Source organism: Melanotaenia boesemani, chromosome 11 (genome assembly GCF_017639745.1).
Source record: "Melanotaenia boesemani isolate fMelBoe1 chromosome 11, fMelBoe1.pri, whole genome shotgun sequence".
Lineage (NCBI taxonomy): Eukaryota > Metazoa > Chordata > Actinopteri > Atheriniformes > Melanotaeniidae > Melanotaenia > Melanotaenia boesemani.
This window is the reverse complement of record NC_055692.1, coordinates 35,214,972-35,228,888: the sequence shown is the minus strand read 5'-3', so window position 1 is coordinate 35,228,888 and position 13,917 is coordinate 35,214,972. Positions and strand designations below refer to the sequence as shown.

At 40.2% G+C, this 13,917-nt stretch overlaps 4 protein-coding genes and 1 long non-coding RNA gene across 5 annotated transcripts; 4 read left to right on the top strand and 1 right to left on the bottom strand.

Moving 5' to 3' along the window:
- Positions 1 to 462: 462 nt before the first annotated feature.
- LOC121648967 (E3 SUMO-protein ligase ZBED1-like) lies at positions 463 to 3,771 on the top strand. Its single transcript, XM_041999489.1, has 3 exons — positions 463 to 1,505; positions 2,280 to 2,890; positions 3,114 to 3,771. The coding sequence occupies exons 1-3, from the start codon at positions 668 to 670 to the stop codon at positions 3,525 to 3,527; spliced, it is 1,863 nt and encodes a 620-aa protein (XP_041855423.1). The 5' UTR covers positions 463 to 667; the 3' UTR covers positions 3,528 to 3,771.
- Positions 3,772 to 4,722: 951 nt separating this feature from the next.
- On the bottom strand, positions 4,723 to 5,800 carry LOC121648991 (histone H2A-like). Its single transcript, XM_041999524.1, has one exon. The coding sequence runs from the start codon at positions 5,754 to 5,756 to the stop codon at positions 5,370 to 5,372; it is 387 nt and encodes a 128-aa protein (XP_041855458.1). The 5' UTR covers positions 5,757 to 5,800; the 3' UTR covers positions 4,723 to 5,369.
- A 288-nt stretch (positions 5,801 to 6,088) lies between these two features.
- On the top strand, positions 6,089 to 6,569 carry LOC121648990 (histone H3). Its single transcript, XM_041999523.1, has one exon. The coding sequence runs from the start codon at positions 6,159 to 6,161 to the stop codon at positions 6,567 to 6,569; it is 411 nt and encodes a 136-aa protein (XP_041855457.1). The 5' UTR covers positions 6,089 to 6,158.
- A 1,078-nt stretch (positions 6,570 to 7,647) lies between these two features.
- On the top strand, positions 7,648 to 8,452 carry LOC121648994 (histone H2B 1/2). The gene has a single exon (XM_041999528.1). It carries the CDS (start codon positions 7,750 to 7,752, stop codon positions 8,122 to 8,124), a length of 375 nt encoding a protein of 124 aa, XP_041855462.1. The 5' UTR covers positions 7,648 to 7,749; the 3' UTR covers positions 8,125 to 8,452.
- Positions 8,453 to 9,746: 1,294 nt separating this feature from the next.
- Positions 9,747 to 11,024, top strand: LOC121649006. The gene is made up of 2 exons (XR_006012060.1): positions 9,747 to 9,861; positions 10,587 to 11,024. It is a non-coding gene; the product is annotated as an uncharacterized LOC121649006 (long non-coding RNA).
- The last annotated feature ends 2,893 nt before the right edge of the window (positions 11,025 to 13,917 follow it).

The following is a 13,917-nucleotide window of genomic DNA, read 5'->3' as shown; positions in this document are numbered from 1 at the left end:
AGAAAGAACCAAATCAGAGCCCAAAGAGAAGTTTTTATTTTTGTTTGACTCGTTATTAATGATCAGTTTGATTTATTTCCTCCGTTTGAATAAAACTGAATATCTGGGCATCCTGACAGCAGGAAAACAAAGATGTGTTTTCATTTCAGGATCTTTGGCAGCTTTAACACGTTATTTTAAAACATTCATACGTTTAGATGTAATTAAAGAATTCGGTCAAATCCAAGCAGGTTTTAGGCTTCACACAAAAACCCCCAAATACAAACTTCTTAAATACTCTTCATCTTCATCTTTATGATGATCAGAAAAAACAAACGTTTCATTCAGGCTGAAAATTATTTAATAATATATTTAATAAATCACAAAAAAGTGAAATACTTTCATGTTTGGCGCGAACTGGTCTAAAAAGAAAACAACAAACAACATCAGAGAGAAAATTGTTTTTCAGGTGCCCATATATATATATATTAGGGCTGGACGATTAATCGAAATTTGATCGTGATTTCGATTTTGCCTTGTCACGATCATTAAAACACTGTAATCGAAGAAAAACGATTACTGTTGTGCATGTAAATTCCTGCGCTGTTAAGGCGCCATCAACACACCTCTGTCACGTGCAGCTGCAGCAAGCGTGCGAGATGTGTTGATTAATTGAGCGATTGACAACATGGCAGAAAGCCAGCCAGAACCCTTAGCAGAAAAGAAAGGTAGGACAACTTCTGTCATTTGGAGACATTTTGGCTTCAAATTGTCAGACGTGGAGCAGAAGGAGATTACTTGCAAAATTTGTCGCGCCGTCGTGTCTGCACCCCAAAGCAACACGACAAACTTATTCAACCATTTAAAGTTCAGCCATAAAGTGGTCTACGAAAAAGTCCTGAAGGAACAAAAGACCCCACAAAGCGCGTCAACTTCAGCCACCAGAACACAGTCTTCCATTGAGAACACGCTTTACAATGCCACTCCATATCCCACCGGATCCCGGCGACATCAAGAGATAACGGAGGCTGTGACATTTATGCTAGCTAAAGACATGTGCCCCATCAGTACAGTTAGCAACCCAGGCTTTAAGACACTGGTTAAGACTTTGGACAAGCGTTACGTGTTGCCATCACGTAAACACTTCAGCAGAGTTGCATTGCCTGCTTTGTACGATAAATGTCGCGCTGAAGTGGAAAAAGATGTCTCCACTGCCGAGTATTTTGCCACCACAACGGATTTGTGGTCAAGCCGCTCTATGGAGCCGTACATTTCCCTCACCGTGCATTACATTGATGCAGATTTTGCCATGAAGACAAAATGTCTCCAGACAGCATTTTTCCCTGATGACCATACAGGGATTAATATTGCTGATGGTTTGAAGCAAGCTATGGCGGCATGGAATTTGGAGGAGGATAAGCTTGTGTGCATTACAACTGACAATGCCTCAAACGTCAAGCTGGCAGCTGAACTCAATGGATGGATAAGGCTGCAGTGCTTCGGGCACAGACTTCACTTGGCCATAGGTGAGAAATGTTCTTTCTTCCTGTCTGTGTGACATATGCGATGATGTTATTTATTAAATGATACATTAGAATACGGTATTACTGTCACAAAAGTAGGGATAGGCCCATATTACTATAGTGGAAGTCACCTAAATATTTTACTTCAAGTAGTAAATTAACCATTGTGTTATGTTCGTTTCTAAGGTAGATCAATTATGTTACGGGGTCTATTTGATCCAGGGCCTTATAGCTTTCCAAAATGTTCAGAAACCAAAAATATTCCAGTAAACATATGTCGTTATTAACTATTAATATCCCATTCAATCAATATTTAGTGGATCGATGTTCTTTACCTCTCACAGTTCAAGGTTCAATGAGTATAATTTGTTTTTTTTAAAAAGAAATTCATGTTCAAAATGTGTTTATATACACTTTTAATACTTAAAGATAAAACAATACTTTGACATGACAAATGTTTTTTAGAAATTATTTTATATTTGGATTTTTTTAAATCAAGTTTTGTTGTTAAATTAATATGATACACATCTTCTGTATAGCATCCCAATGAGATATAAGAATTTGTTTTAAAAGAAACTTTATTTAACCACTCTTTTTATTAATTAGAAATTCACAAAAATCAAAACAAAACTAAAGATATTATATATATTATATAATATATATATTATATTAAATATATTATATTATATTACACACACACATACACACACACACACACATATATATATATATATATATATATATATATTTTATAAAAAAAATTTTTTGTCATTCCAGAGAATGCAATGAAGGACAGCAGGATTGAACGTGCGATGGGGGTCTGTAAAAAAGTGGTCAGCACCTTCTCCTACAGCTGGAAAAAAAAGAAGGAGCTAATACAGGCCCAGAGGGAACTGAAGCTGCCTGAGCACTCCTTGAAGACAGAGTGTCCCACCAGATGGGGATCCCGACAAGCCATGATCAACAGGGTCCTTGAGCAGCAGAAGGCAATCGCCCAGGTCCTCTCCAGTGACCGCAAAACCAGACATCTGACCCCAAGATGGCAGGACATTGAGGTACTAGAGGCTGTCAACAACTCACTAAGCCCTCTAGTTGAGTTTACGGATGCGCTCTCTGGGGAACAGTATGTGAGTGTATCACTTGTAAAGCCAACTCTCCACCTCTTCCACACATCCATACTAGCAGTCAAAGAGAATGACACAGACCTCTCCAAGTGCATTAAGCAGAAGATCATGGGTTACCTCAAAGAGAAATATGATGACTCGAAAACACAAGAGCTCCTCGACATGGCGTCTGCAGTGGACCCAAGGTTTAAGCTGAAATATGTGGCTGAAGAGAGTCGTGAAGCAATTGAAGCCAGACTGACATCTGAAATGAAGACTGTCATGGTAATACTACTACTACTACTGATACTACAACTAAAAAACAATAATAAAAATTGTTTTTACTATTTTAGCAATTGAAATGAATGTATTGAAAATACATATCTTACAGTAAACTCAATAACATCATGTAAACTTAAAATGCTGAGTAATACAATTATGTGTAACTACCATACTTCAGTTGAAATATAAATTCATATTGTCTTCTATTTATTTCCCCATCTTCAAGGAGAGGACCCCTACTGAGCCAATGATGACACCAGCTGCTGACACTGATGCTGCAACCGGGGGAGCACAGAAGAAGAAGAGGGGCTTGGGCAGCTTCTTCAAAACCACAGAAGACACGGTTCCAGGACCATCTCCTCATCAACCAGACCAGGCCATAGTTTTGGAGCTTCAGGCCTACCTCCAGGCAAGGCCCCTTGATGCTGAGGCTGACCCACTTGAGTGGTGGAAATCATCACAGCCATACTACCCACGGCTCTCCAAACTGGCTAGGAAATACCTGTGCATCCCTGCCACAAGTGCTGCATCAGAACGGGTTTTTAGCACAGGTGGAAATGTTGTCACCTGCCTACGTTCATCACTGAAGCCAGACCAAGTGAACAGACTGGTGTTCCTAGCCAAAAACCTCAGTTTGTAGTAAGTGAACCACAGGGAGTATAGACTGGGTATTCATTTTTTTATTGCTAATATTCTTTTAATATTATTTTACTCCTTGTTTTAATTTATAGCCGGATGTTTGTTCCAAAAGTTATTGAGGTGGATTTCTTTTTGGTGGTTCAATAAACACTTTTTTAAAATCAGTGAATAATTGTGTATAATAATCGTGATTTCAATATCTATCAAAATAATCGTGATTATTATTTTTTCTATAATCGTCCAGCCCTAATATATATATATATATATATATATACTTTTTATTTATTTTTTTGCTGTTACATAAATATCTTTTCTTGTTAATTTTAACGTTGAACTGAAACCGTTCAGGTAGTCCGGCTGGACTTTCTTCATTCCAGCTCTGCTTTGTGTTGAAAGAACAAACCTGGTGATGAAAACGTTGAAGTTTCCTTTTTTCTTAGCATACTTACGTCTGTTTTATCTCCATGAACACTGTATTTTCTGTATCAGAAGTTTTTTTTCCTTCTCGCTCATGCTGTTAGTGTTGATGACAATAAAGCACCAAAACCAGGAAACATGATTCTCTGCTGTGTTGTTTACTCTAATTGATTCTCTAATGGAAGTTTTTTAGTCTAAAATTTGTCTACAGACGTGGAAGAAAAGGTTCACCCTCTTTCATTTCTATGCTTTTACATGATAAACCATCAGCTTGTGAAATGAGGTAAATTTGTCAAATTTAATTCATTCAAGAAAAACTGACAAACTTAAAGGAATAATGCACCTAAAATGGGTTTATAAGCTGTAAACAACACTGTTACTTAATTGTAAAAAGCATCTGAATTTTTAAGTTTTTCATTTCTTTAAAAATGTGGGTACAAAATGTCTCGTGTCGCAGCGTACAGGGTAAAACCAGGTTTTGTTTTTTGGGATGTAGAGCGTACTGGTGCTTCTCTACATCATCTACAAACTTATCTGGCATCTTACAGATCTGTGCATATTTAGAGTTTGAGAACATTTCGCCTCACAGTGGAGTTTTACCAACTTCTACCTGTTCTTAGACATGTTAACAGCTCCATGTACGAGGTCTGGTGGTAGAACTGCTGCGTCTATCCATGTGCCGGGGTGATCTCTGCGTTCACATTTCTTTATCTCATCAAAATAATTAGAGGGGAACAGGGTTGGTTGTCACACTTTTTACTTTAATTTCAATTCTCAAAACTTGGTAGCCTCAGATGGATCCATTGTCATCTCTAATGGAAGCCTCAAGTGTCACTTTTCACTCCTCAATATAAATCTGTCCCAAAGATGTGGACAGCCAAACACAACGTGGACAACCATCCCCATGGGGGGGTTGGTTGTCACAAAGTTATTTCAGTGAGGATTCAACAAAAAAACAAATAAATAAAATATCTTAAAAATGCAGATTAACTGATAAAACAGTTGAAACGTCATAATATTTTCTAAAAGGATAGTTCATTAACATCTAGATAATGTGGTTGTACTTCTTTGTACTAATACAAAGATTATTTATTTCTGGGTTATCATGCTGTTATTTCTCTGGTCCATCCCTGGCTGCTGCTGCTGCTGGTCAGTGACGTTGTGTTTAGATGTTTTATTGGTTTAAAGCAGGTTATTAGAAACTTTCTAAGGATTCCATGTAGTTGATATTTTCCATGTATTAAATGTGAATAATGTTTTATTATGTAGTGTAAATGCTTGATAATGAAAATAAATGTATCTTGTTTGTAATTTCTTGTCCAACTAGTTAAGATTAAAAGAGGAACTGGTCTCTTGTTGAGGAGTGTGTGGCTCTTAAAAGAGCCGTTGTGTGTGTGTGTGTTTTGCAGTGGGGGGGTATCGGGGTCTACTTGGCCTTGGCGGGCTTCTCGGTCTTCTTGGGCAGCAGGACCGCCTGGATGTTGGGTAGCACGCCGCCCTGAGCGATGGTGACTCCGCCCAGCAGCTTGTTGAGCTCCTCGTCGTTGCGCACGGCCAGCTGCAGGTGACGCGGGATGATCCTGGTCTTCTTGTTGTCGCGAGCAGCGTTTCCAGCCAGCTCCAGGATCTCAGCGGTCAGGTACTCCAGCACAGCCGCCAGGTAGACGGGGGCTCCGGCTCCCACGCGCTGCGCATAGTTGCCTTTACGCAGCAGCCTGTGGACACGACCAACTGGGAACTGCAGTCCTGCGCGCGAGGAGCGGCTCTTGGCCTTGGCTCTAGCTTTACCGCCGGTCTTTCCGCGTCCAGACATTTTCTTTGTAGCTGCTCTCGTTCAGACAGAAGTCAGAGGAAGCGTGTGAGACAGCAGCGGGGCAAGCCTCCTTTATACGTCCGGGGGAGAGGGGCCGGGTCCTCCACCTCCAGCCGGGACACACGCTTCCCGCGGAGAAGCAGAGGGCGGCGCGCGGTGGCTTTGGCGCGCTTTCTTTAGTGGACTTTCCTCCAATAAGCAGCGCGCATCGAGGCGGGGCTGGCTCCTCGAGGCGGAGCTGGCTCCTCGAGGCGGGGCTGAGCGCCGGCAGGAGCCGCTGTCCAATCAGGAGCCGGAGCCGTGCGGCAGCGTCACCGGCTCTCCGGGCGGTCCCCCGGTTTAAGAGCAGCGGCTCTCCTCTCCTCCAGAGACTTTTCTCCTCCATTCTCATCCCAGAGAAACATGGCGAGAACCAAGCAGACTGCCCGCAAATCCACCGGAGGCAAAGCCCCCAGGAAGCAGCTGGCCACCAAGGCGGCCCGCAAGAGCGCTCCGGCCACCGGCGGCGTGAAGAAGCCTCACCGCTACAGGCCCGGTACCGTGGCTCTCAGGGAGATCCGACGCTACCAGAAATCCACCGAGCTGCTGATCCGCAAGCTGCCCTTCCAGCGCCTGGTCAGAGAGATCGCTCAGGACTTCAAGACCGACCTGCGCTTCCAGAGCTCCGCTGTCATGGCTCTGCAGGAGGCCAGCGAGGCCTACCTGGTCGGCCTGTTCGAGGACACCAACCTGTGCGCCATCCACGCCAAGAGGGTCACCATTATGCCCAAAGACATCCAGCTGGCCCGCCGCATCCGCGGAGAGAGAGCTTAGACCGCTTCACACACACTCACAGTCACACACACACACACAACGGCTCTTTTAAGAGCCACAACAACAGCTCGAGAGCTTCATCCTCATTTATTAAAACCAGACAACAATTAATGTAGATTTATTTAGTTTCAGCAGCATGACTGACTCATTGTAGACTTGTGAGCACATTTCAGGATTAGAATTAAAGGACTAATATTTGCCATTTGAACTGTGGTCATCCAGTCAGTGGAGCATAAGAGCATCATTGTTCCAATAAGCCTGGTGTTTGCTCAAGAGCTTCCATCTGCATCCATATGCAGATTCAGATATAATTAAAAATTCTTCTTAAAAAAAAAAAAGAAATTGTATAAGAAGTCTTGGTTCACAGATGCTGACATACAAGTATTATTGTCTGAAACACCAACCTGTGCAATGAGACAGACTAAATGAATAGTGTCTATATTTAATAATATAGACACTAGTAATACTACTATATTTACTATAGTATATTGCACTTAAATAAGAACAGCATAATTAAAGATATAAGATAAGATAAAACTTCATTAATCCCTCCATGGGGAAATTTGTGTTACTTTAACTCAACTACAGAAAAACAGTGAGAAAAGCAGAATAATAAAATAGAAATATTAAAAACAACTGCATAGAATAAAAACTATATACTACAGTAACTGGTGTTCTATGTAGCTAATATCTGTCTATACACACACACACACACACACATTTACATTTTCACATATACATAAATATGGCAGAATGAAGCATGTCATCCTATCATCTGTGTTGCTTTGTTTATGTACAGCACTTTGTTTCAACAGTGGTTGTTTTAAAGGGTTTTAGAAATAAAGTTGAGTTTTCCAGATTCGTGCTACTGTGTTGTGTTATCATCCTTTTTTACTAGAGGCAGTAATAACTTATGTGTTTGTTTCTATTTGTGGACTAAACTTGTTTATTTTCTGATGACAATAACGTGGCGATTCTATTCTATTCTTCTATTTTCTTCTATTTCTTCTCTACCCAGAAATCCACAGTGCCGTTGATAAAAAGTAGCTCCTCCTCGTCCTCTGTCAGGCAGCCAATCAGAGGAGGGGGGCCGCGCAGTGTGATCTCCATGCAGTCTGGATAAAAGCAGCCTCCGCTGCTCAGCACATCATCTCACTGCTGCAAAGTTGGAGAGGAAAACATGCCCGAACCCGCCAAGTCTGCGCCCAAGAAGGGCTCCAAGAAAGCGGTGACCAAGACCGCTGGCAAGGGAGGCAAGAAGAAGAGGAAGACCAGGAAGGAGAGCTACGCCATCTACGTGTACAAGGTGCTCAAGCAGGTCCACCCCGACACCGGCATCTCCTCCAAGGCCATGAGCATCATGAACTCGTTCGTCAACGACATCTTTGAGCGCATCGCCGCGGAGGCTTCTCGTCTGGCTCATTACAACAAGCGCTCCACCATCACGTCCAGGGAGATCCAGACCGCCGTGCGCCTCCTGTTGCCCGGTGAGCTGGCTAAGCACGCCGTGTCCGAGGGGACCAAGGCCGTCACCAAGTACACCAGCTCCAAGTAAACGGCTGTTTACACCACCCACCCAAACGGTCCTTTTCAGGACCACACACTCCCTCTCAGAGCACCTTCCGCTTGAGTCCTGCAGCTCTACACTGATCCTGTTACACATGTTCATTTCTGGAAGCCACATCAAGTTTGATTTGTTTCTCATGTAACTTATTCTGGGCCAAACACCAAGTGATGGAAGGAAAATATTTGGATTAAATAAGATTATAGGTCAGGTCACAACTAGATCTGTTTTCATGTTTAGGTTGTGTGTACAACGTGTTTGGTTTCTACAAACACTTCTGACCCTGAAGAAGATGCCTTCAGCCAGCAGAAGTTAGCAAGCTACTTGTTTTGTATGTGTGTGTTTTTTTTTTTTTTTTTTTTTTTAAATGCAGACTAATTTATTTTATTTAATTTATTAAACCTGCTCTGTTTTCTTTTAAAGTCAATAAGCCTGGCGAGCAATGACTGACTAGTATTGTAAAGTGTTACCAGACGCAAAATCTGCTTCATTACCAGGGAACGCCTTGGGGGTGAATCGGGAAGTAATGGGTAGTTAACCAGTACTTACTGGTACCCACAAAAACCAGGCTTATTAAGGAACAAAAGAAATTCTTCATGAGTACTGGATTACTGAAAGATTATGGATTTCTTCCATAATCTTTCAGTGGTTGCCATTACACCCATGACCACTGTCAAAGTTCTCACCTGTAATTAGTCAGGACTCTACCAGCTGTTTTATTAATCTTCAATTCAATTTCTTTATTATCCCCAAAGGGAAATTGATTCAGGGAAGTGTACGGTTCATAATGAAGTCTAATAGAGGCCACATGTAAATAATATGAAAGATGACTGAAACAAATTGCACTTGAGCTTTAAGACCTGCTGTGTGAATGTAGCCTAAAAATTACTTAATCTCTTTCTAAAATAAAAGAAACCTGAGTTTAACCTACTTGAATGGTTCCATTAAGTTTTCCTACGTGTTGGGGAAATTTCATATTATTCCCTTTATTATATTGTGTCTACTGATCATGCTCCGTGTAAACAGGTTGTTTAGGTTCTTGGTAATTAAGTTTAATACTGAGTAGCCTGTTGCTATCATGCATTCTTTAGAACGGTTCGCTCTGACCTGTGTGACTTATCTGATACCAGCCAGGTGCCTCAGGATGACCCAGCCGGGCATCCTGCCTTAACGTCACTGGGGTTGTTTACGTGCTCAATAAACTGAAAAAGCTCATTAGGTTTGCTGAAGTGTCTAATCCTGTGTGAGGAACAGACAATCTCTTTGTTTGTATTTCATGATGTGCTGTGACATGATCATTCTGCTTAAAAGATGCTGCATGTGTGTTTCTTATCAGATTCTGTTCAGATCTCTGTGCTGTCAGACCTCTGAACAGTGTCTCGGATTGCAATTCTATTCTATTTTAATCCTGTGTTCAATAAACTTGTAATCATTTTTCACTTCAGAACAGACTCCTCATTCCTTGACAGAGTAACTTTTTGCCTCAACACTACGGTTGCCTCTTTACAAGACATGAGGCCCAAGATCTTAAAAAAAAATCTTATTGCTTAAAGTATTAAACAGCTTTATGCAATTTGTTATGAATTCTTCCAATTATAAATGTTCATGTATTCATACCTTTAATTTGAAGTAGGCATTTTATTTTGAAGACGGCTTATGCACTTCCTCTTCCTTTTCTTCACGTTCTACCTTCGACATGTTTCCAGCGGTACAGCGGTCACTGACGATGTAAGTTGTGTTTATTCTGAGACAAGATTAATTTTTAAATGTAACGTACTCTTTCTGCTAGTGTTGTCCCGCTCCTGTGTATGTTTGCACTCTTTAAAATGCCCATTTCGGCCCGTTAGCATGATCGCGATTTAGCATCGTTTAGCTAAGCGTATGACTGTTAGCTTCAGATTACTTTAAGCTAACATGTGCATGCTATATGTTTAAGTGTTATAGCAGCAGTATTTTATTTACCATGAAGTGTTTCTTTAGGACACTGTATTTAATTTACAAGACTTACACACACACTTTACTGATAGCTTAAGTGCTTTCAGACCGAAGCCCTGCAGTGGTCAATTAGGCAAAAAATCAGCATCAGAGGTCAGATTCCTCAACACTATTGTAACCAGATAATGTTATTTCAGATGTCATGTTTTAATGTCGTTGCAAATCAGTGTAATTTTACAACTTTTTCTTCATTTAAAAGAAAAAATGTGACCACACTTTGGTTTTGTGATCTAAAAGTGGAATGATAATATCTTGTAAAGATGTTTATAAGTGATTTTTTTTATACATTGTTTTTGTACTTTTTAACTCTGATATTTACACAGCCAATTAAATAATCTAATAGTATATCCAATTATGTGATATTTCTGTGTGTTTTTACAAGTAAATACAAAGAACTTTGTGAATTTGTGGACAATATTAAACTTTCTTTTACTACCATGTTTTCTTATTTTGAACAGTATGGTCGGGGAAGATTTGGACGAATCTGGAGGAGGCGAACATGGGTCTTTGGAATGAGAGGCATAACAGGCATGAGAAGGCGGCCCATTCTGAGGCTAGCCAGAAAACAGTCCTGGTGGCACTTGATCCCGGTCATAAGGTGTTATGATTGCCAAGGGACCACTATCATCTCAGATCAATGGAGGGTTTATATGACGGCACTGGCTAATAGTGGATATGTTCACTATTCAGTAAACCACAGCCGGTCATTTGTAAACGCAGAAACAGGTGCCCATACAAAGAACATTGGCTGTGAGTGGTCTACCTACAAATCCCAGGTCTGGAGACTGCCTGGCAATCGAACAGAGAACACCTTGAAGAAACAGCTTGCCTCAATAGAGTGGACACATTGGGTGGCCAAATCTCACAAGAATGGTGCACTTGGACATATGCTTCACGAGATATGCAAACAGTACAAAGTTTAAAATATATGGAAACGATAGTTTCCATTTATTGGGGGAAATGCTTGCGTGTGTGTGTGTGTCTAACTTCAAGGTACATTTTGTGTAATAAATACTGTCTCTTCTTCTGCAGTTATCAATTTTGAATGGTTTGCACATGTTAGATAGCTATATGCATAAAGCCTTATGATAAAAATGGTATCTAACATGTATAAGAAAGAGATCAAATTGTTATTTTCAATATAGAAAAAATGCCACAAAACTAGTAGGTACTGGTCAGGTAATGATTAGTTAATGCTTCGTTCCTCAGTAAGTACTTGGTATGATGTTTGACTTTACAATAATGTACACAAAAGTAGTAGTTACTGGTCAGGTACTGAGTAGTTAGTGATGCGTTCCTCAGTAAGTACTTGGTATGATGTTTGACTTTACAATAATGTACACAAAAGTAGTAGGTACTGATCAGGTACTGAGTAGTTAATGATGCGTTCCTCAGTAAGTACTTGGTATTATGTTTGACTTTTTTAGGAAGGTAAACAGTATAATAGATAATGACCAGTCAATGATTAAGTAATGACTTATTACTTAGTAAGTGATGAACAAGTAAAGGTAAGATGACACAGCAGTACAAGAATATATAAATGGTACTGCTTTTCATCCTTACAAAGGCTTCCAGAACCACCAGGAAACAGGTTTTAACTAAATGAGCTGTTCACTCAACGAGTCAGAGTAATCCAGTACTCACATGAAGAATTTCTCTTTTGTTCCTTAATGAGTCTGGTTTTTGTGGGTACCAGTAAGTACTGGTTAACTACCCATTACTTCCCATTACGCCTGTAAGGTGTTCACTAGTAACGAAGCAAATAATTAACCAGTAGTTCCCTAATAAGTCTGGTTTTTGTGGGTACCAGTAAGTACTGGTTAACTACCCATTACTTCCCATTACGCCTGTAAGGTGTTCACTAGTAACGAAGCAAATAATTAACCAGTAGTTCCCTAATAAGTCTGGTTTTTGTGGGTACCAGTAAGTACTGGTTAACTACCCATTACTTCCTGGTTCACCCCCAAGGCGTTCCCTAGTAACGAAGCAAATTTTGTGTCCAGTATTGTAAAGTGTTACCGACTGACGGTAATTCCACACAGGAGGTCTTCCAGACTTCCACCACCTTCAGCACACACAAGAAAAATAGACTCGTACAAGGAGAACGTTACATCCGGCCCACACGTGGTCGCAGGGAACCCATTACCCCGTGTTTTCAGGGTGGCCTCAGTGACCAGATGGGACAGTTAGCTTTATCAAATATATTTTAATTACATTTAATTCTTTTAATCGTAGAAAAACTCTCCAATAAGATGTGGAAACGGAGCAGCACTTTTCTGTTAGCCAACGTAAGGCAAAGTGCAATATTTGACAGAAAATCTATCTTTCAAGTCTACAAACAATTTACACCAGCACTTAAAAAAAAACACAAAAACACCCGACAAGACAGGACAACACACAGAGTTGTAATTCCTCCTCCATTTGCTTTCTGTATTGGTAAAGGATTCTCAACCGATCAGCTTGAAGCTGATAGGATAGCTGTTTACTAATAAGTCTTCAGCTGACCTTCTCTTGTCCAGATGACCCCTCTGGAACGAAACCTGTTGTTTCTGGGTTTGGGTGTCCTCTCTGCTTTAATTTCAAGACTGCAAGTGACGGGGTGATCGAGAGGCGCTTAAGGAACCACGTTGCAACTGCAGTACATTTCCAGGGTATTCCAGGGAAATATTTCTTTTTGGTTTTACACATTTTACATGTAACCAGTATGTTGAATTGGTATATTTGTTATTGCTACTGTAAGGCTGTCGTATTTCAACTGTTTTTTCCAACAGATCTTTGAGCTACTGAGGGTGATTGAGGAGGTCTCGGGTCTAGGAGCCACGATAAGGACAATTTTGGAATATTAAGTTTTATTTGCTCATCATTTTGTTCAAGCTTTGCCTTTTTTTCTTTCCGTTCTTAAAAGATTTAGTGATGGAAAATCAAATTAATTGCAAATATGAGAACTCATACGTTAATTTCTTAATGTTACCTGTGTGATGGTGTCAACAAAATACCCAAAAAGTCATTGCAATGTTGTGAAAGGGTGTTTTGTTTTTTTATGGAGCGTCTCACAACAGAGCAGCTGGATTTTATCAAAAGCACTATGCTGACCTGATTGGTCCAGGTGAGAGTGGCTCTGAAGCAGGTAGATTATGTGTCTTCAATAGAGATGTGACATTCATGAACGAATCGATTCTTTCGAACAACTCTTTTAAATGAACGATGGGAACCGATTCACAGCTGTGAGCCGTTCATTTGTGAACCATTCTTTTTATATCCAAATTTTTGACACTGCCTTCATCAAATCAAATCAAACTTTATTTATAAAGCGCTTTTCATGCCATAGGCAACACAAAGTTCTTTACACGATTAAAAACACTCACTGAAATCTTTCACACAGTCACACGCACACACGGATAGACACACACACCAAGCCCCTCCCACCACCAACCAGCCTTCCAGCTAAAAATGACTGAATAAATAAATGAATAAATAAGTAAATAAGAAGTAGTACAGTTTAGTAAAATGAAAATGAAAATAAAGAACATGTGTGACGTCATAGAAGTCTGATGTCCAACACGCTCCATTCATGTGAAGCATCTATGGGCAGAAAGTATTGTTTTGAAACAAATACTCCTTACAAATACTGTGAGTTCTTTCCAAAACATTTACTAGAATTTGCACTGACTGCTCAGGTTTATCCTTTTTTATCTATATTTTTCCTATAATTACTTAATCTTGTATAGCAGTTATCATATAGGTACATATTTTTATTGTTGGTCATTCTTATATTGTGAAATTTTGAAA

Excerpts from the sequence above, each read along its gene's own strand:
- LOC121648990 (XM_041999523.1), top strand. The coding sequence starts at position 6,159 with ATGGCGAGAACCAAGCAGACTGCCCGCAAATCCACCGGAGGCAAAGCC.
- LOC121648967 (XM_041999489.1), top strand. The coding sequence starts at position 668 with ATGGCAGAAAGCCAGCCAGAACCCTTAGCAGAAAAGAAAGGTAGGACA. Across the intron at positions 1,506-2,279 it reads CAGACTTCACTTGGCCATAG|AGAATGCAATGAAGGACAGC; the intron begins GTGAGAAATGTT and ends TTGTCATTCCAG. Across the intron at positions 2,891-3,113 it reads CTGAAATGAAGACTGTCATG|GAGAGGACCCCTACTGAGCC; the intron begins GTAATACTACTA and ends CCCATCTTCAAG.
- LOC121648991 (XM_041999524.1), bottom strand. The coding sequence starts at position 5,756 with ATGTCTGGACGCGGAAAGACCGGCGGTAAAGCTAGAGCCAAGGCCAAG.
- LOC121648994 (XM_041999528.1), top strand. The coding sequence starts at position 7,750 with ATGCCCGAACCCGCCAAGTCTGCGCCCAAGAAGGGCTCCAAGAAAGCG.